Source organism: Canis lupus, chromosome 26 (assembly GCF_048164855.1).
Source record: "Canis lupus baileyi chromosome 26, mCanLup2.hap1, whole genome shotgun sequence".
NCBI classification, from domain to species: Eukaryota; Metazoa; Chordata; class Mammalia; order Carnivora; family Canidae; genus Canis; species Canis lupus.
Genome location: NC_132863.1, coordinates 1,899,752 through 1,919,740, shown reverse-complemented (window position 1 = coordinate 1,919,740; position 19,989 = coordinate 1,899,752). Strand labels below are relative to the sequence as shown.

Sequence of the window (19,989 nt, the reverse complement as noted above, 5' to 3'; positions counted from 1 at the left end):
CGACTTCATGCAGATGCCTCAGTCTCCACACCCCGCAGGCTCCAGCCCGGCCCCGCTGGGGGCAGACGCATGGCCACCAACCAGACTCCCACCAGCACCCGAACGCCAGTCCCGGGCTACAGGCCCCCGTCCCGCCACTCCTTCCGTGACAACTGCTGGGAGGCCGATTCTTAAGGTTTTAGTAAAACCTACTTGTCTCTCATTATCCTGGGAGCAGGGCCCATACGCTGGTCACTCCTGGGCCTCCGGCCCACAGACCGGTGCCCGCGGACGGCAAGACATAATAGGGAATAAATATGTCAGCGCACTGATGATTACTTTGATATCAAACTGAACTTCTGAGCCACGACCAATAGGGTCGATGTGTCACTAGCCAGGACACCGGATAAATTAAAAAACACAACAGAAGAGCAGCAGCGAGACGTGCCGATGTGGGGTAGGACCTGGACCTATCGGGTGCCGCAGCCCCCGATTCTTTGTAAGAAGGAAGTGACTATTTCCATTCCTAAACGTGCCCGGTCACTGTACCCGCATCTGGGGGAGGGGTCACGGCAGCGCCCCTGACGGAACGGTCAGCTTGGCCGCTGGATGATGAACAGCGTCTGCTCCAGCCGTGCGACCCATGCACCCAACTCGCCGGAGGCTGACATGGTCCACGGGGACCGTGCGCACATGGAGTTTGCCCCGGCAATCACACGTGAGCTGGGCTCTCCGCAGACAAGCGGTGGAGATGGCAGAGGCCGCATGGCTGGAGGGCAGCCACGGTGGGCGCCACCGTCCACCCAGCAGCGCGCTTCGACAGACTCGGGGACGCGGGCCGCAGCCGTCCCCTTGCAGGGGGCACCCAAGAGCACTGGACAGCCAGACCTGGCTCTCCTGGAGGCTCCTGTACCGAGGGCACTAGGCTTGCGGATGGGCAGGGGCGCACGAACCAGGTTCCCAGGAACCCACGGCCAGGGAGGCTCCAGGGACCCGGCCCCACGCCGAGGAAAACGCGGTCGGCTTCTAAAAACCTCGGGTTTGTCCGCAGCAGCACGTCTGTACCTGCAGTTCACTTTTCCTGGAGACACTCCTGGCTGTGGGGAGGAGCTCGCTGGCCTCCACTCTCCGGCTTCCCAGACGACGCACTGCAGCCAGTGGAAGCGCACAGTGTAGTTCACGGCCTTGGCTGAGTATCTGTTCCGAGGGCTTCTGTCATAGTCAGCATCCAATAAGGATAAATAGCCCAAGCTGAGGTCTAAAGGGAGAAAATAAAATGAAATAAATACAACCTGAAGGTTGCAAGGTGTAATGTGTTCCAAAAACCACTGGAGGAGTGGCCAGCGCCGCGGAGGGCAGTGGAGCAGGGCATGGGAGGCAGGGGGCAGGGGCAGAGGGGCCGTGGGGCAGGGAGCAGGGCATGGGGGTGCTGGGGGCGGGGGCAGCGGGGCGGGGTAAGAGTCATGTGGCCACTTCCTCTCCCAGATTATTTAAACTGTGCAGCAAACTGGTGCAGACAAGCTCCCCCGCCTGCCCTCCCACGGCCAGCAGGGTGTCGGATCCGTGTGCCTCTCTTCCGGGTGCACCCAGGTCCCTCCCCACCCTGATGGGGGAGGGTGAGGCAGGGAGGCCCCACAGGAGAGGCAGCAGCAGCACCTGGAAGGTGGCGGGGGGGGGGGGGGAGGAGGTGAATGGGCTCGGGCCACACCCAGGTGTGCACCTGCCGCTCGATGCCTCCGCCACGACTGAAGCAAGGCGCTGCCATCCACACGAACCTTAGAACAGCCCTTGTCACCACGAGAGCAACTCAGACTGACAGGACGGGGTCCCTGGACGGCTCAGTGTGCTGGGCGCCCAGCTCCTGGTTGCAGCTCAGGTCCTGATCCCCCGGTCATGGGATCGAGCCCCTTGTCGGGCTCTGTGCTCAGCAGGCAGTCTGCTTAGACTCTCTCCACCCCCTTCCCTCCTAGCTTATGCGCATGCTCACTCGCTCTCTCGAATAAATAAAAAAATCTCTTTAAAGATTTTTAAAGTAAAAATTAAAATTAAAATGAGGAGACCTCGCCCACTGACCTCTCAGAGGCCCAGCAGGTATATGCAGGTGCACGGGCTGCTCATCCCAGACGTAGACCTTTTTCACAAGAAAAGCAGAAGGAGTGGGTTTCTCGGAGAACCTGGAAGGGAAGACAAAGCCCCAGTGTCCAGTCGTGTTTTGCTTTCTCCCCTCAAAGACCTCCACCAGACGCTTTTGTGCAAAGATCCCTTTGACGACGAGGACACAGGTGGGGACGCAGCTGCGCTCACTTCACAGCACCACTGGGCACCACCCCTCGTGGCGCCGCAGAATAAAAACCTCTGAATGAAACACAGACTTGGGAGGAACACGGTAGCTCCGCGGGCTCAGGAAGGTGGCGGCCAGGCAGCCTCCCCTGCTGGGGACAGTGGCCGCGGCCTCCGGGACGGCAGACGGCAGACGGCGGACGGTGAGCCCCACAGGGCCGCTGGGAACCGTCTACCTGTGTCTGTGTGACTTAAAGAATTAAGTGAAAATGCAAACGGAGAGAAGCGGCCTGCCCCAGGTAGCGGCCCCGCTCACGTGGCAGGATGAGGGTGGAGCCACAACACACACCGAGCCCAGGCGGCAGGCGGTGTGGACGGCGCCCCGTGGGAGGCGCAGCTGGCGGAGGGGCCCGCTCGGGCAGGGGGGCGCTGGAGGGAAGCTTTGTCGGAGGCCCGGGGACCCGGCCCTGTGACTGCGGGATCCCAGGACACCCTCCCCACTGGCCAGCTGCTCAGCATCCCCTCTCGATCCACTCACGAACTGGGCCTACCTGAGCCTCGCAAGCTCAGTATCGTGGGGAAGGGGATTCATTAGCAAACCTCCTTCTCAGATACATCGGTTTGAACACATTTTTTTTCCATTAAAAAAAATAAATAAAAAGTAGAATTCTGACCCAGGTCTACACTGGAGAGAGAACCGGATTCCGCATGGGGCCGCCTGTGCGGTAACAGACGCTCAGGTATTTCTTCTTCTAAGCTTAGCAGGCAGGAGCCACATCTCAGAGGAGACAGCGTGCGGCTCCTTCCGTGAGCCAGTGACCACGTCACGTAGGGCCATTGGACGACAGCGTCTTGACTGCGTGCAGAGTGGGTTTCCCTCCCTGCTCTCGGAGACGCTCTTGCTGCGGCCTGGCTCCGGGGTGGCGGGGTCCCCCCACCCCAGCCCGGGCAACGCACCTCACCAGCACCATGACCGGGAAAGCTCCTGACGGGGGCCTAAAAAACTCAATCCTTATGTGCAGGGACTCCCGGGGGGTCGCAGCGCCCGTGAACTCATGAACGTTCACTCTGTCCCGAAGCAGCACAAACGCCGTCCTGGTTCTTCCGTTGTCCTGTCACCAAATGGAAAGCTCGGTCAGCAAAATCGGCCTCTGCAAAAGTAGAGGCAGGGGAAGCGGGTCAGCGCGGCCGGCGCGACCCCGGGGGCTTGCAGGGCCCTCACCAGGCCGCCTTCCTCCCCAAACTCCACGGCCACGGGCGCCCTCAGCCGCCAGCCGCCGACGGGCCTCCTGCTGGAGCAGCCGAACAGGGATGCGGAGACCACCTGGCCAATCTGCGGAGACAAGAGCCCCGAGGTCCGGGGTCGTGCTGTGCACCCGCCGGGAACCGGCCAAGACGGCAGGGCTGCGGCGCCGCTGCTTCGCTCGGGCGAGGACCCTCACGACACTGATCATTTCCAAAGCCCTTAAAGCAGTTTTTTGCCCCGACAGGAGAGAGAGGCAGAGGGGGAGAGACTCCCAGGCGGACTCCCCGCCGCGTGCGGAGCGCCCTGCGAAGCTCAGTCCCACGATCCCGAAATCAGGACTTGAGCCAAAATCAAGGGTCGGACGCTTCCCGAGCTGAGCCACCCACGCACCGCGGCGCTTCTGCTCCTTCCCTGAGGAGCAGCAGGAAGGCAGATTGCGGGCGGCCAGGAAGGTACAGAAGGATGCACAGACGGAGTGGAGCGGCTGGCCCGGAACGGCGGCGCTCGGAGGCCCCGCCGGCCCCACCGGGGGAGCCACGTCGGAGGCCGTGTCTGTGCGCCAGCCATGTACACCCAGGCTCCTGGGGTCTTGTGCAACATCTTCCAAAATCGCCAAAGTTCCCCAGCTGACGTCACTTTATTTGGCTACACAGGGATCATCGGAATTCACTTAAATCGTCGGTGAGCTGTAGCTCCCCGTTGAACGTTTAGGAACGACTCTACCGGGGTTATCACTAATAATGTTTTGAATAAAAAAAAAATCGTGCTTTGAATGACTCTTCCCTCGCTTCCTCTGGATTCCTGCAAGCACAGCAGCAGGTCCGGCATCTGAAGCTCCGCGTGAGCTCTGCTCGGGGACCATGCACCACGGACACCTGCTTGCCGCAGCTCCTTGGAGGGGAGTCCCTTTGGAGCGTTACACTGCTGCACCTTAAAAAAAATTATTTTGGGATCCCTGGGGAGGCTCGGGGGTTTAGCGCCGCCTTGGGCCTAGGGCGTGACCCTGGGGTCCTGGGATCGAGTCCCGCGTCGGGCTCCCTGCGTGGAGCCTGCTTCTCTTTCTGCCTGGGTCTCTGCCTCTCTCTGTGTCTCTCATGAATAAATAAATAAAAAATCATTTTAATGTCTATTTCCTTACTGCTTGTTAATGTGAATGGCTTTCATATGCTGATTAAGCATTTCTATTTCCCTAAAGCAATAATAAAACGTCAATGTTTTGTAAGATGAGCATTTTTCACCCAAAGAAGGAATCGCCAGTAAGTGGTGGATTCATTCATCAGGCATTATCGGGCACTTGAGCCAGGCTGGGGTCCTTCACGTGGGTCCTGGGTGTGGAGGCACCACGTCCCCAACATCCCCGGTCTGACACCCGCTCTGACCCTGCTGCCCTCCTCTGACAGCCTCCTGGGGACCCAGCGGCCACCCTCGCTGGTCCAGCCCGGGCGTGCTCGTGAGTGAGCATGGAAGAAGAGAGGTACGCTCTGGGCGGTCCGAGGTAGCCCCTTCTTAAGTTTCACGGGGCTAAAGTCTTTATTTGGTCACAGAAACGAGTAAACCAGGTTAAAATGGCCTCACGGGCACTACTGAGGGGACCCAGACATCTGGATCCTGGGAGACCTAGTTCTGCTAAAAGTTTCTTCCAAAAAAAATAGAGCCAAGGGCACATTCCACATGGGCCCTCTCTTGGCCCTGAGCAACACATGCCACCTGCACCCTCTCCTCGTCACCAAAGCTTCCTTACCGCGGGTTGGAGGTGGTCGTGGGAAGGGACCGGTCACCTGCCATTTCGTACCTGCCCAGGACCTCGTCCCCACGGATACAGGTTCTTCTTGAAGAGCATGAGCTGGCTAATGTAGCACGGGCCCTGCACAGCCCCCACAGGACTCTGCGCGGCCAGGTCTGCAGGCAGGTGCACCTGGACAGAGCCCAGGCTCTGCACGGAGCTCTGCAGGTCGTGGTGAAGACGCGTGCGGAACTCCATCTGCCCAGCGCTGACGTGGAGCTGGTGCTCCGTGCTTGCAGAGAGGCCGTCCTGAAACAAAGCCCAGGGTCAGCGCCTGCCGTGCCTGTGGGTCAGGTATCTCGGGCCAGAAGCAGGTGAGGGGCGGCGAACAAGGGGAAAGGTGGCCCATCTCAGGGTGCTTGAGATTCGGTGGCCCAAGCAAGCGCTGTGACATGAAGACCTAAGCACCGAAGGACAATACTAACACACAAACTGTTTTCTTTGCTTCTGACGCGTCCTCCCGTGATTTTATGCATTTTGCAACAAGTGTTATACTTTCATTATTCCTCTGGGGGTCTTGTAGCTCATCCAGAAGCAGCCTGAACATTGCGTGGACCTGGCAGTTGACCTCAGCACGGTGCCACAGGGCTCAGCGAGGGGAGAGTTAGGTGTACAGCGCACAAATGCGTGACCGCTAATCGCGGTTCCTCTTACGAGATTCAAGCGGGAGCGTGTTTATTTTCGGATTTCCCAAATGTAAGCTAAACCAGTAAGTCTGGGCAGGAAAGAGGATAAATGGGTAGGAGAGGAGAAAAAGAAGCCTGTCTATGAACTCCTTACAACCTGGGGCCATTTCCTACGGGGGAAAAATCCGGTCAACCCTGCAGTTACTACAGCAGAAACAAACGTCAGTGGATTTTTTTGTAGTTGAATAACAGAATAACATGCTTTTTGCATGAATGCACATTAGGAATCCTTTGCATTACTTCAGTTTGCTCCTCAAGAAGAACGTGTGCTCAGAAATGCTGTCTCTGAGGCTGGTAGCACCGCAGACATCCCAGAAGGAAAGCTACCAAAACGTGGACGGATGGAGCAGAAACAGCTTTTCATGGGAATATTACAATATTCCCATGAAATACTGATTTTTTAAAAGATTTTATTTATTTATTTATTCATGAGAGACACACAGAGAGAGGCAGAGACACAGGCACAGGGAGAAGCAGGCTCCATGCAGGGAGCCCGACGCCGGACTCAATCTTGGGACCCCGGGGTCACTCCCTGGGCCGAAGGCAGACGCTCAACCTCTGAGCCCCCCAGGCGTCCCAGCACTTGGAATTCAAACCAAAAATTTCCAAGGGCCCCACGACCACCCAGAACAATCAACACAGTACTTGAAGAGCCAATTCTACTTTTTGGTTTCTAGAAGCAGCTACACGAGGGGATGGCTGTTACCCGTGGAGAGAAAAGTCTGATGTACCAACAAGAGATCCGAGATGATCTTGGTCCCCTCTTCTTGCAGGAAGCCCGAATTCCTGGGTTTCTCCCAGTCCGAGGCCTCCAAGACTTCGGATACGAGTAGGATGAGCTCAAGCATCAGCCCCTTGTCCACCGCCAGCCTCCCCGACAGCGGGCTCTGAGCGAGGGGTGCCCGGGCAGACTTCAGGATGAGAGCCGCGCTCCTGAAGCTCAGCTGCGGGAAAAGAGAAGGTGTAAAGGGAGGTCTCCCCATCTCCCCATCCCCGCTTCTTCCATCACTATGGGAAATAAAGCCACTCCAGGGCTCCAGGAACTGGGGATCGAGCCTGGGTTTGGTGCCCAGCGCATTATTGGCCAACTTCATTGGCGCCAACGTCCTCTCTCGTCTTCAGTCTCCTGACCCATGAAACAACCACAGAAAATAAAGGTCCCATGGCCGTTTATGCTAAGACACTACTTGGTTTGAACCCAACAGCTGCTTTACAAACCCTTCTGAAATGGCCCCCACCACCTGCTGCAGGCATCTCGAGCCCACGGAACTCTTAGGGCTCCCAAAGGACCGAGGCCTCTTCCTGCAACGCCCTTGCCCTGTGTCTACCGACAAAATCCTACTCCTGTCCTTCCCAAGCACTTAAGAGGGACCATTTTCTTTTCTTTTCTTTTTTTTTTTTATTGGTGTTCAATTTACTAACATACAGAATAACCCCCAGTGCCCGTCACCCATTCACTCCCACCCCCCGCCCTCCTCCCCTTCCACCACCCCTAGTTCGTTTCCCAGAGTTAGCAGTCTTTACGTTCTGTCTCCCTTTCTGATATTTCCCACACATTTCTTCTCCCTTCCCTTATATTCCCTTTCACTATTATTTATATTCCCCAAATGAATGAGAACATATAATGTTTGTCCTTCTCCGACCGACTTACTTCACTCAGCATAATACAAGAGGGACCATTTTCGAACACGTGTGAAAGTAGAGAGAATAATACAGTGTTCCAACACGCCCCCCTCCCAGCTGTGGCCCTTACTCATTGGCAACAGATTTTCTATCCCTCCTTGGATTTCTTTTTTTTTTTTTTAAATGATTTATCCATTTATATGAGAGAGAGGTGGAGGAGGGGCAGAGGGAGAGGGAAAACCTTCGGCAGACTCCTTGCTGAACACAGAGCCAACGCAGGGCTGGATCTCACAACCCTGAGATCATGACTTGAGCCGAATCCAAGAGTCACGGGCTCAACCATGAGCCACCCAGGCGCCCTTCCCCCCTCGGATTTCTAGGACAATGTTTTAAAGGAAATCTCAAGCATCATTTCTATCCACCACACATCAGTGTGCATTGCTGACAGATGAGAAGTCTTTCTAAAGACCTGTCCATGACGCTCTGGTCGCACCGAACAAGATGAATCATGGTTCTTTCCCACGTAGCTTTTAGAGCCAATTTCAAATGCCCACCGGGCAGAGTGCTCTCCACACTGCCTTTCTGGGACACTTGGGCACCCTCCTCCTTAAAGGACCCCACATGTTTACTGAAGCAAGTCTGGTCCCACATTTAGCTTCGGTCATCCGGCCTAAAAGACAAAACCAAATGTCCTCCTGCCTTGTGCCTTAGCAGCTCCCGGGAATTGCTAATAAATGCATATTGATGGAATGGAATTAAGATTCTCCTTTCTGACAGCATGCTTGGTTAACCAAAATGTTAATGTTTCAGAAATACTTCCTGAAATCAAACTCTTTCACCAGCAGTAAAATTAGCTAGTCTGGAAATACCCAGAAACCACTATGAACAGCACCATACAGGAAGGAACTCATCATCCATGTTTTCAGTGTTTTAAAGAACACACTACGACCATTTGTCATACTGGATGTTTTTCAACCAAAACTATCGGAAGCAGTTTCTGGAAATGAGAGCCACGGTCAGGTTTGTCGGGGCACAGTCAGGGGCAGGGAGCACAGTCGGGGAAAAGGAGGACAGTCGGGAGGCAGGGAGCACAGTCGGGAGGCAGGGAGCACAGTCGGGGGCAGAGAGCACAGTTGGGGGCAGAGAGCACATTTGGGGGATAGGGAGCACAATTGGGGCAGAGAGGACAGTTGGGGGCAGAGAGGACAGTCAGGAGGCAGGGAGCACAGTCAGGGGTCAGGCAGACAGTCGGGAGGCAGGGAGACAGAGGGCAGGGAGACAGTCAGGGGACAGGGAGCATAGTCAGGGAGAAGGGAGCACAATCGGGGGCAGAGAGGACAGTTGAGGGCAGAGAGGACAGTTGGGGGGCAGGGAGCTCAGTTGGGGTCAGAGAGGACAGTAGGGGTCAAGGAGCACAGTAGGGGGCAGGGAGGACAGTCGCGGGTAAAGGAGGACAGTCAGGGGCAGGGAGTACAGTCAGGGGCAGGGAGCACAGTCGGGGGCAGGGAGCATAGTCGCAGGGCAGGGACGACAGGCAGGAAGTGGATGCGAGGGCGGGGGAGGAGGTGCGGGTGTGGGAACCAGTGGGCGGCTGCAGTGACGCGCCTGAGCCCTGAGGAGGCCCGCGTGGAGGCCCCAGGTCAGTGTCACCGTCATGCAGACATAACGGAGAAGGTGGTGGTGAGACCCCCGTCCCCCTCCCGGGGAGGAGGTGCAGAGAGCATAGGGCCAGGGACGCTGCCCTGGGGCATGGGGCACCGAGCAAAGAAGGGAGGAGCCCACAGCGGTCACAGCCAGGAGACTGTCCCGGCGGGGGGAGGGGGGGTTCCCGACAGGACGGGAGTTGGCTGGCGCTGGGACAGGACAGGCTCCCTGCTAAGGCGGGACAGCAGCCAGATCCCCTCAGCTAAAGTGTGCAGGTGCCACAGGCAAGAGCCAGCTTCCTGCAGGCCCGGCTCTGAAGAGGAGCCAGAAATGGGGTGACGTCCAGAGGGATTGTAAATAAGTGACATTCTGAGCAAGCAGGGGATCATCCCGCAGAGAGGGAGAAATGGGAAAGGCAGCCAAGAGCTCCGACCTGGAGCTGGGAGGGTTGACAAGAAAGAAGGGTGGGGGCAGGGGGTCAGTGTGGGCTCAGATCGACATCTCGGGGTTGTGGAATCAAGCCCCATGTTGGGGTCTGAGCTTGGCAGGGAGTCTGCTGGAGATGCTCTCCCCCCTTCCCACTGTGGGCTCTGTCTTTCAAATAAATAAATAAAATCTTGGAAGGAAGGAAGGAAGGAAGGAAGGAAGGAAGGAAGGAAGGAAGGAAGGAAGGAAGGAAGGAAGGAAGGAAGGAAGAAGGAGGGAAGGAGGAAGGAGGAAGGAGGGAAGGTGGGAGGGAGGAAGAGAGGAAGGAGAAATCTATAAACAACTTATAAAACTGAACACCCATAAAACAAATAATCAAGTTAAAAATGGGCAGAAGAGGGGCGCCTGGGTGCCTCAGCTCAGTCGATTGAGCCTCAAACTCTTGATTTCAGCTCAGGTCATGATCTCGAGGTTGTGAGATCGAGCCCGTTGTGCTCAGTGGGGAGTCTGCCTGACATTCTCTCTCTCCCTCCAGCGCTCCCCTATGTCCGCTCTCTCTCTCGCTCTCTCACTCACACACACACACACACACACAAAGACATTTCTCAAAAAAAAAAAAAAAAACCCACTCAAACAGCAGAGACATGGAGAGATACTCGACATCACTGGTCATCAGGGAAATGCAGAGCAGACCCCGATGAGGTCCCACCTGACACCTGTCAAAATGGCTAAAATTAACACGGGAACAACAGGTGTTGGTGAGGATGAGAAAGGGGCGCCCCACTGCTGGCGGGGACGCAAGCTGGCACAGCCGCTCTGGAGAACAGCGTGGACGGCCCTCGGAAAGTTCCATTGGAGCTACCCTAGGACCCAGCAGTAGCACTGCCAGGTGCTTACCCAGGGTATACAGGACACTGATTCCAAGGCCTGTGCACGGCAGTGCTCACAGCAGCAAGGTCCTCCACAGCCCCACCGTGGAAGGAGCCCAGGTGTCCACCGGCCAAGGAATGGGTCGGGGAGCGGTGCTGTGCACGCGGTGGAAGGTTACTCAGCCATAAAAAGGAATGAAATCCTGCCACGGGCAGCGGTGCGGATGCTCCTAGAGCTTATTACGTGAAGCGAAGTCAGTGAGAGGAAGACTAGCACCGTGTGGTTGTGCCCCCGTGTGGAATTTAAGGACCAGAGCAAGCAAGCGAAGGGGAAGGAACCAAGGAACGGACTCTGCACTCTAGAGAACAGGCTGCTGGTGAGCAGGGGGCAGGGTGCAGGTGACAGGGACGAAGGGCGCCTGTCGTGAGGATCACCTGGCCGTATGGAAGGCGGAGCCGCTGCACCGAGCACCTGAGGCTAACAGTACCCTGCAGGCTGGTTACACTGGAATTCAAATAAAAACTTGAAAGAAAGAAGAGGAGGCTGGAAACCCTGTACCCAGGTTCGTAACAGAGAGCCACCCCCTTACCCGGAGCATGTGTCGCACGGGTGATACCGCCGGAACCTCTCTACTTGGGGTTTCCTGGCCTCTGTATTGGGGAACGAGCTCATCCCCGGTGATCTGGGATGGGTGGCCCTATTCACGCGAATTCTCAGGGCAAGTCCCGCATCTAGTTTAAGTGTCAAACCATAGCCTGCACTGTGGGTCCTTTAACAACTGACCGAGGGCCTCCCAATTATGCAAAAACAAACAACAACATAGGAAAGCACACTTGGGAGGAGACGACTCACCTTACGAGGGAAGCGTAGGAGGCCCCTCAGCATGAGGACGGAGTGGGTCATGTCTTCCTGACCGGGACAAACAAGCAAACACACGGGGACGGAGAGAGAAGGAAAGTTCGTCACGGTCCCAAGTGGCGTCGCTCCCAGCATCCTCCCGCACGCAGAGCACATCCTGGTCTCTGAGCCGAGACGGTGGAGGCACCGTCCCCTGGACCCACCTGGCCGGCTAGGGCCCTGTGTCCTCCGGGCGTCCCCTGGCCTCTGGCCTCCCCCAGCCCAGCGGGGTGTGACCAGAAGGGCCAGAGAGAAGGCCGGAGCTTGGGGAAGTTCGGGAAAAGGGTGAGAGGCGCCAAGGGGGGAGAAACAGAACTGTGCAGTTCTTGGGTTGGGGCTTCAGCGTCACAGGGCCCTGGGCATGTTCTGAGACGCAAGCACCCTCGGGTGGCTGCCGGCGGCGGGAGACGCAGACGTGTGCTCATCGGGCCCAGAGGCATTTGCACATGCGCCCATTTCCTTCCAAGCCCAGATCATCATACACTTGACTCGGTCATTTCGTGGTTGACAAGTCAAGTCAGGCGGGATTCACCCCCCTTGGCTTAGAGAAACACGAGCAGAGAGATCTGCAGTGATACTGGGGCGCACACCCGGGCCAGGCGGGCTGGCCTCCCGACCTCCCTCCTTGACCATGTTTCACAAGCTAGACGGTGTGCTGGTGAGCCCGCCGGCCACGGGCCTGCCACAGGGATGCCACTGGGGACACGGAGCCCACCCTGCTCCCACCGCACCTGATCTGCCACAGGCAGTCCACACGCAGAAGAAATCAGCGCATCCTGTATCCGCGACCACTGGCCACACGAGGGACTTCGGTCCTCTGCGGCCCAGCGACTCAGGACCCTGGTGATCGTGGTGATATAGTTCCTGATCTCGGTGTAACTGCCCATCAGCTGAAGGGTGGACAGGTGCTTCAGGCTGGAGTTATATCTGAAGGAAACGGAAGACTTGTCGGGATTGCTCCAGCCTGCTGCAAGCCTGCCCCGCCTGCGGCCCGGAGGACTTCTACCTGGTATAGAAAACTCCTTGGGGGGTCAGGGCAGACGGGGAATGGCTCGGAGGACAGGCAGTCGGTGCAAGAGAAACTCAGAAAAGGCTGTGAGGCCTAACATCAGAACTCCGAAAGACCCCTGAGCAGAGCTGAAACGGGCCCAGTGCCAAGCACAATGGCAGAGCTGCATTGCGGCGCACAACGCAGGACGGGCCTGAACTAGACGGAGACAGCAACGTGGCCACAGCTGGCTGGAGGTCCCCAAGCATCTGAACCCCGCACCCTGGTTATGTGGGGTTTGTGCCAGGAACGCAAGAGCAGCCCAAGTATGATAATCAGTCAGGATGATAGCCCATGGTAACGGACCGAGGGACACAACCCACATCATCCTCTCCATGGAGCCAGCGAACCGCTGACAAAATCCAACACCCTTTCATGATAAAAAAATACCATAAATCTAGGAATGCAAGGGAACTTCTTCAACCTCAAAACAAACACACCTATGGAGAACCTACAGCGAACACGACACTAAGTGGTGAACGATGAAAGGCTTCCCGGCTTAGACTGGAAGAGAGCCCCCACATCTCCATACTGGCCACTTCTATTCACCTTTGACTGGAAGAGTCCAGCCCGGGTGAGTCAGCTAGGGGGAAAAGAAAAAGTTATCCAGGTTGGAAAGGAAGGAGTAAAGCTCTGTTTGCAGAATGGAAAAGCGACGTGAAAAATCCCCAAGAACGCACTAAGAAGCTATGAGAACAAATAAATGAGTGTGCAAGGCCGCAGGAAACAGGATCGATAACATAAACACCGATTGTATAGCTACACAGTAGCAATAAGAATCCAAAAGCAGAATTTAGGAAAAACAACTCCATTTACAATAGCATTAAAAAGAATAGGATGCTTATAATTACACTCCACCAAAAAAATTCGATACCTGTACCCTGGAAACTATGAAACATTGCTGAAAGAAATTAAAATCTAATAAAGGGAAAACCGCAGATGGGTGGACTTCATGTTCTCAAGATGACGATCTTCGCAGAGCGATCTACAGACTCCAGGCAGTGCCTGTCGAGATCCCCGGGGGGCTTTGTGCTGACGTTGCCAAAATAACCCCCAGGAGACCCAGAATAACCAGAACGGGCTTGAACAAGAAGAACAAGGCTGGTGGGTTCGTGTTTCCCAATTCCAAAATACGCTAGGAAGTTGCAGGAGGGAAGACGGCGTGGCTCGGGGTGAGGGGGACGCGGCAGACGGAGCTGCACTGAGGCTCCGCGGCATTCCTGGCCAATTGATTTTGACCAAGGGCCTGGGACAGGTTAATGGGGAGAGATTGGCCTTTCTGACGCACGATGCTGAAAGAACTAAATATACCTGCAGAAAAATGAACTTGGAGCCTTACCTCACGCCACACGCACACTGGCCCAGAGGGGATCACCGGGCGGCCCTGCGGCCCAGCAGCTCCCCCTCAGGCATCCGCCACACCCCGCATCTCTGTTCCTAACAGCATTATTCCTAACAGTCAGAAGCAGAAACACATCACACGTCCACCAACTGATGAACAGATGAACAGGTGGCGGGCCCACAGCCGAGTGCCACCTGGCCTCACAGAGGCGGGGTCGCGACAGCCCCGCAACGTGGATGGACCTCAAAGACGCCGCTCAAGCAAAGGGCCAGACACAAAGGAGCACACGGGGCGTGAGCCTGCTTGCAGCCACGTCCAGGACCGGCAAATCTGTGGGAGGACGTACGTAGGGGAGCTGTCGGGGCTGCAGGAGGGAGCCGCGTGGTCGGGAAAGGAGGGGGACAGCGAGCAAGCCCGAGGGTGTAGGGGACAATGGCAAAGCCCCAAAGCTAGGGGTTGTGATGCTGGCGCTCGGCTGTGTTGTGCACCGAACCCAAGGGGCCAAACACACGCAGGTGGGATCCCGGCACGGCGGGCGCCCTGCAGGCCGCGGCCACCTGGGCGCATCGCACACACCTGAGTCAGGGCCGCAGAGGCAGACCCCTGGCTGTTTCTGTTCTCATCCCCAGAGGACGGGTCCCCGGGAGCCACCACAGACCCTGCCTGTGGCTATCGGGGGACACCCTGCTCCCGAGGAGGTGCGGGCCGGCCCGAGGGTGTCCCCGCACAGCACACTCACGTGTCCTCGTCCAGGCAGAGGCTCCCGTGGAAGTGGGGCAGCACGGTCACTGCCACCACGCATGGGAGCGTCCGGGAGCCCACGCCGTCCGTGATCTCCGTGGACACCATGACTGGAAGGGAACGTGGGAGGAGGGTCACTGTGGAGACCAAATGCCCAGCATCCAGAGTCTCTGGGCAGATCCATGCGCCCAGGAGGTGACATCACAACACAGCAGGCCTGGGCCTAAGCGGGGGGCCACCCCGCAGGGGTTCCAACAGTGCCACGCGGCAGTATGGGGCCCTGGGCACTGGAGAGCATCCGGCAGGATTGGCCGTGGGCCCGGAGCCACAGACGTGGCCGCCACGGGCCTCAGGAGCCCGGCAGCGTCACTCACGCACCCAGGCACTCCCTCGTCCGGCCTGCAAGCCCGGCACGCCAGCAGCAGCACGACACAGCGGTGACGGGCCCGGCCCCCCGGGAGACAGGGGCCACCCGACCTCGAGGATCAAGGGCACAGTGATCGTTCGAAGCAGCTCCTGAGCAATGCACGGAGAGGGCAGGTCTGGGGGCAAAGCCGGGACTTCCTTACGCAGCCCTGGGAGCGGCCCGGCCAACGGCTGAGCAGGCCCGGCTACAGGCCCGTGACCAGGGCTTTGCGGGCGGACCCGAGCGGGCGCTGCTGCCATGGAGGCCACAGGGCCAGCCCGGAGCTTCACCGAGGCACAGACCAGACGCAGGTGGCCGCGTAAAAGGCTTCGCAACCGGAAACACAAAGCCAAGGGTCTGGCACTTGATTTTGACCATCGGCGTTTCTCCAGACGTGGCCCCTGGACCCTGGGCCACCCAAACAGTCCAGGCACATGCCCAGCAGGACACTGAGCCCGCAGGCAAGGGGGCCAGTCCCGCGGCGAGAGGGCTGGTGCCACAGGGACGTGGGGCTTCCAGGGCAGAGCACGGGGCCCCCCGGGAGGTGGAGAAGGTGAGAGCACCAGCGGGCAGATGGGCAGGCTGTACCCAACCCGCAGCCTGGGGAAGCCACCCGCAAGAGATGCGCTGCACCTGTTCCGCTCATGTGCCCCTGCCCCCATGACCCTGGAAGTCAGGTCTTCACAGGCATCCATCACCCTGGTGTGCACAAGCCTCCTGTGCTCCTCAGGGTAGGGGGGAGGGCTGAATGACATCACCACCCCCCGCCCCCGACCCGCTCAGTGGCTGTGGCCTGAAGTCTAGGTCTGCAGATTCACATCAAGAAGCCCTTTCGTCCGACACGGAGCCGAGGCCCTGCCCCGACATCCTGCGGGCGTCTCCCCGGCCCTGGGGTCTGTCGGCCTTCAGATGGGGTCCCATGTGGCCACAGGGGGGCGTGGGTGAGGGGCCTGTGGGCTGCGGACCAGCGAGGGCTGCAGGGCCAACTCCAGCGGGTGGGGGAGGCGGGGGAGCATCCGCATGCAGGACTGTTTCAAGGAGACACGGGGCGTGCACAGCTTCACTGTGGAGGAATTCATGACCCAGGCCACGCACAGAGGCCCCTGCGGTCGGAACGCCCTTGCCCAGCGTCACTGACCTGGGTCCCACGCGGGGCCACCTCATGCCCTGTGCTACGTGAGTACAGGCGGCTGGTCTCAAAGGCTGAATTCATGAATGCAAGTGTTCTTGGGCATTGTGGCCCTTGCATATAGTTCAGTTACAACCTCCAGGTACAAGAAATGAATCGACTTACAGTTAATATTGCTAATGCTCTGTTTCGAGCTAAAAAAAAAATAGGGGATCCTGATAATCTAAGAAGCACAAGATGTTTTAAGATGAATACATAACAATGGTAATTTCTAGACACATAGTTTGAAGACTTCCTAGGTTAGGGAGGCAGGGGAAGGTCTAGGGCCGTCAACGAGCACCGCCAGCCGTCCAGGCCCACGCCCGACTCACCTTTGTAATTGTCCGAGGGCTCGCCCGCCGGCAGCACGAAGTAATACTGGGTGTCTCTCCCGTGGTACAAAGTGTGTTCGGAGGCATTTCCTATCCGGTAACTAAATTTGTAACGAAAGTCCTAGGATCCGTTCCATACGGGGGCAAAACACAATGTTGAACAAACCGAATTAGATCCCCAGTAAACACACAGCCCTGCGTCCCTCACTCCACCCAGGACCCTTGTTGGTAGACGGGCTGGGGCCGGGCAGGGGCTGCTCGCACGGGGGTGACCACCGACCTCCGGGGCCCCTTGCCTAGCGCCAAGAGGGCCCCATGCTGTGCTGTCACTCAGGGTGGCGCGCTCCCCGAGCCTGGGAACCCCAAAAGCCACAGAGACACAGATATCTGGGCCTCCTGGGGGTAAGTTCTGTCTCTTTCAAATGAATAAATAAAATCTTAAAAATAAATAGGACTTAATAAGGAAAAAAAAGAAGAGCAGGGCACTTGGGACCTGCAGGAGGCCAGGATCTGAGCCCTGGGGCCGCGCGTGGTGGGTTTGTGGGAGGAGCAGGCCTGGCACCCGAGAGGCTGGAGGGCATCCCCACAGCACCCCTGCACCAACCCCGGCGCCGAGCTTCACACCCACAGCACTTCCCCGAGCGCCTCCTCTACCCCGGCCTCTGGGACGGACCCGCGTGGCCACGCGTACCGGTCTCATCGCCATGCAGAAGATGCTGAAGACGGTGTGAGCCTCGAGGCCGCGGTGTGGCTGCACCTGGCAGGCCACGTCCCGCGGGGCTGGATGCAGGGTCAGGTACAGCTGCGCCCTCCCCAGCAGGCCGCGCGTGGAGGCTACAGCAGAGGATGAGGCATGAGGGCCGCACCCCCCATGGTGCCGTGTGTGAGGGGCAGAGACACAGCCTCGCAGCCCATCCCAAGGCCGAGGCCGGCCTGGCGAGCGTGGGAGTGGAGGGGGCGGGGGGAGGGCTGCTGGGGCACACAGGGACACGAGCGGGACAGCAGGGACGACCCAGGCCTCAGCGCTCAGGCTCTGAGTCTCCCCACCCCGAGGCAGTGACCAGCCAAAGCCAACAGCCCCCGTGTCCGCACTTGGACAAATGGCAGTGGCAGTGGGAGTGAGGTGTGGCCACAGGTTTGCTTGGCGCCTTCGTGGCCGCAAAAGCAAAGGTCTCCCACGTGCTTGACGCAGGCGCCCGGGGGTGCATTTCTGGACGCACCGAGTGAGGGGCTGCAGGACATTTGCAAAGTCGTCAGGCAGAGACGGGGCATGGGAGTGATGGCTGGGGACCCCTCGGGCTTCGGGAAGGGAGGCCCATCGGGCTACGGGGCTGGGGACTCGGCCCAAGCGGCGGACTGTGACTCTAACCCGTGCACACGCATAAGCCATCAGGTCATATGGAACCAAAAGCCTCGGGAAATGTGGCAGAAAATGTAAAACTGCCCCCGAAGGGAGATGTGAGAGCGGGTTATGGAGCAGCCAGAAGGGTGCGGAGCAGGCGCCGTGCGAACAGGCGGCTCACAACCCAGGCTGCGCAGAACCACCGTCACCTCCTCGGGGCTCAACAGGCGTACAAGTCATCAGTCAATTTGCGGGGAGAGAACCAATTTACACAGTTGTCTTGGGGGAAAAAAACCTAATGCACACGTCATTTTCTGTCTTCCTAGAGGCAAACATCTCCACCTTTACCGTGACCTAAACACGCTGCTGACCCCATACGGCCCAGAAGCACGGGGGAGAGGTTCAAGGGGCGGAGGGAGCTCAGCGCGCTCCGGAGCGAGGGGATGGACGGGGCTGCAGCTTCCAGAAGCGCCATGAATCATGACAACCCGCTTCCCCGGGCGCCTGGGGGCTCAGGTCTCCCCGACCTGCCTCTCCCCGCTCCTGCTCGCTTTCTCTCGCTCTAATAAAGAAAATCTTTAAGAAAAAGCAAACCCTGATGGTCCCCGCAGCAGGGCCGGCGGGCAGCGGGACGTACCCACGGAGGCTTGCACGACGTATGTCTCCCCGGGGCTCAGCGAGAACGGCTTTATTGTCACTGCGTGTCCCGTGATGCCTGCGGACAAGGGGGCGTCAGCAGGCTGCGGACACACAGACCCCGGCCCCGGAGCCGCCTGCGGAGCGTGATCGCTGCCTCCGCCACCGCCCTCAGGGTGCGACCCGCCTGGCTGTGGGCCTGGGAGCCCCCTGCAGCCCCCCCTGCCCGAGCACCCTGAGCGGGGGCCTGGGGTCACGTCTGGATCGCACTCGGCTCTGGCAGCGAGCGGACCCTGGCGGGAGCCCACATCACACTTGTGCCAGCTGGGGCATCCACGGGGTCCCACGGGACACATGGGGTCTGCCCACGGCGCATGATTAAGGCGTTTCAAAGCGATGTTCTCGTCTCCAAGGGCACCGACTGGGAAGCATTTCTTAAATCTGGGTATGACTACTGCCCACTGGTGACGGGTCCCCTCCTTAGCGGCCAGAGGCTGACCCCAAGCACGGGCTGGTGGTCTCAGCAGGGAAACCCTGGTTTCCCGAAATGTGGCAGGGGATGGGGAGGAGACAGCCATGTGATGTCAGGGGAACCCCGGGGCTCCAGGGCGGGAGTGCAGTCCCACGCGCAGCACCGCCAGCAGAGCCCCCGTGCCCACGTCACGTGTTGGCCGCCCCCAGGGAGGACATCCGGGTCCCCGGCTTTGGGGGGCTGCCTGGCACAGGCTTGGTGGCCCCTGCACCCCACGGCCTGCAGACAGGGCTCCCGGTGGGCCACAGAGGAGCCCCCCACCTTGGAGTGGAGCCTCTGCACCCTGTCCACAGAGGGACACGCGAGGAGAAAAGGCACAATGAGCCCTCGGGCTGCTCTCTTGAAAGGAAAACTTGCAGAGGAAACTGAGGTCTGGTCCCCAACCCCTGACCAGCTGCGAATCCCCAGACGTGAAGCGAGTGCTCCTACCAGAGGCCGTGTAGCTGCGGAAGAGGGCGCGGCCCACCGGGGCCTTGGGCCAGTCCACCATGAGGGCCGGCCCGGCCGCGGGGCGCAGGGGGCCCAGCAGGTTGTCCCCATCCCCCTGGCCCCCACCAGGACTCGAACTCGGGTCTGCTCCCGGGAGGCTGGCGCCGGACCCTAGGAAGACAAGCCAAGGCAACGGATGGTCAAGGGACAAGTCCCAGTGACGTCCCAGAAGGCCAGTGCCCCAGCTGAGCCCAGCAGAGCAGACAACGCTGGCCACTGCCGTCCTACAGGCCAAGCCAGGGCGAGTGAGGACAGACACGGCGGGGTGTGGAGGGGACCCAGCAGGTGGGCCATGGCCAGGCCATCGCCTGGGGCAGGTGCAGACACAGGCCGGAGCCAGCTCTGCAGTGAGCACCCGGAGGAGGGGGGGAAATGCGACTTGAGGGGGTGAGGAAGCAGGAAACGAGGTGGGAGAAAGTGCCAGAAAGCCACTGAGGATGGCCTGCGGGGGGCCCGGCTGCACCCTGAAAGCACCCGGGCGCGGGCTGTCCAGGCGGCGGGAAGGGAGGTGGAGACGGA

The 19,989-nt window shown here is 58.8% G+C and overlaps 1 protein-coding gene across 1 annotated transcript in view; it reads right to left on the bottom strand.

The window, feature by feature from the left end:
- LOC140617942 (polycystin-1-like protein 1) overlaps positions 1–19,989 on the bottom strand; it is a 79,744-nt gene that overhangs the window by 32,169 nt on the left and 27,586 nt on the right. Inside the window, exons 19-31 of the mRNA XM_072799775.1 lie at positions 19,411–19,581; positions 18,451–18,528; positions 17,163–17,305; positions 16,472–16,592; positions 14,564–14,675; positions 12,166–12,361; positions 11,390–11,446; positions 6,706–6,918; positions 5,298–5,537; positions 3,482–3,592; positions 3,217–3,371; positions 2,053–2,153; positions 1,045–1,237 (exon numbers count right to left, since the gene is read on the bottom strand). Coding sequence (XP_072655876.1) covers positions 1,045–1,237; positions 2,053–2,153; positions 3,217–3,371; positions 3,482–3,592; positions 5,298–5,537; positions 6,706–6,918; positions 11,390–11,446; positions 12,166–12,361; positions 14,564–14,675; positions 16,472–16,592; positions 17,163–17,305; positions 18,451–18,528; positions 19,411–19,581 — 1,891 coding nt within the window. The remainder of the gene's footprint in view (positions 1–1,044; positions 1,238–2,052; positions 2,154–3,216; positions 3,372–3,481; positions 3,593–5,297; positions 5,538–6,705; positions 6,919–11,389; positions 11,447–12,165; positions 12,362–14,563; positions 14,676–16,471; positions 16,593–17,162; positions 17,306–18,450; positions 18,529–19,410; positions 19,582–19,989) is intronic.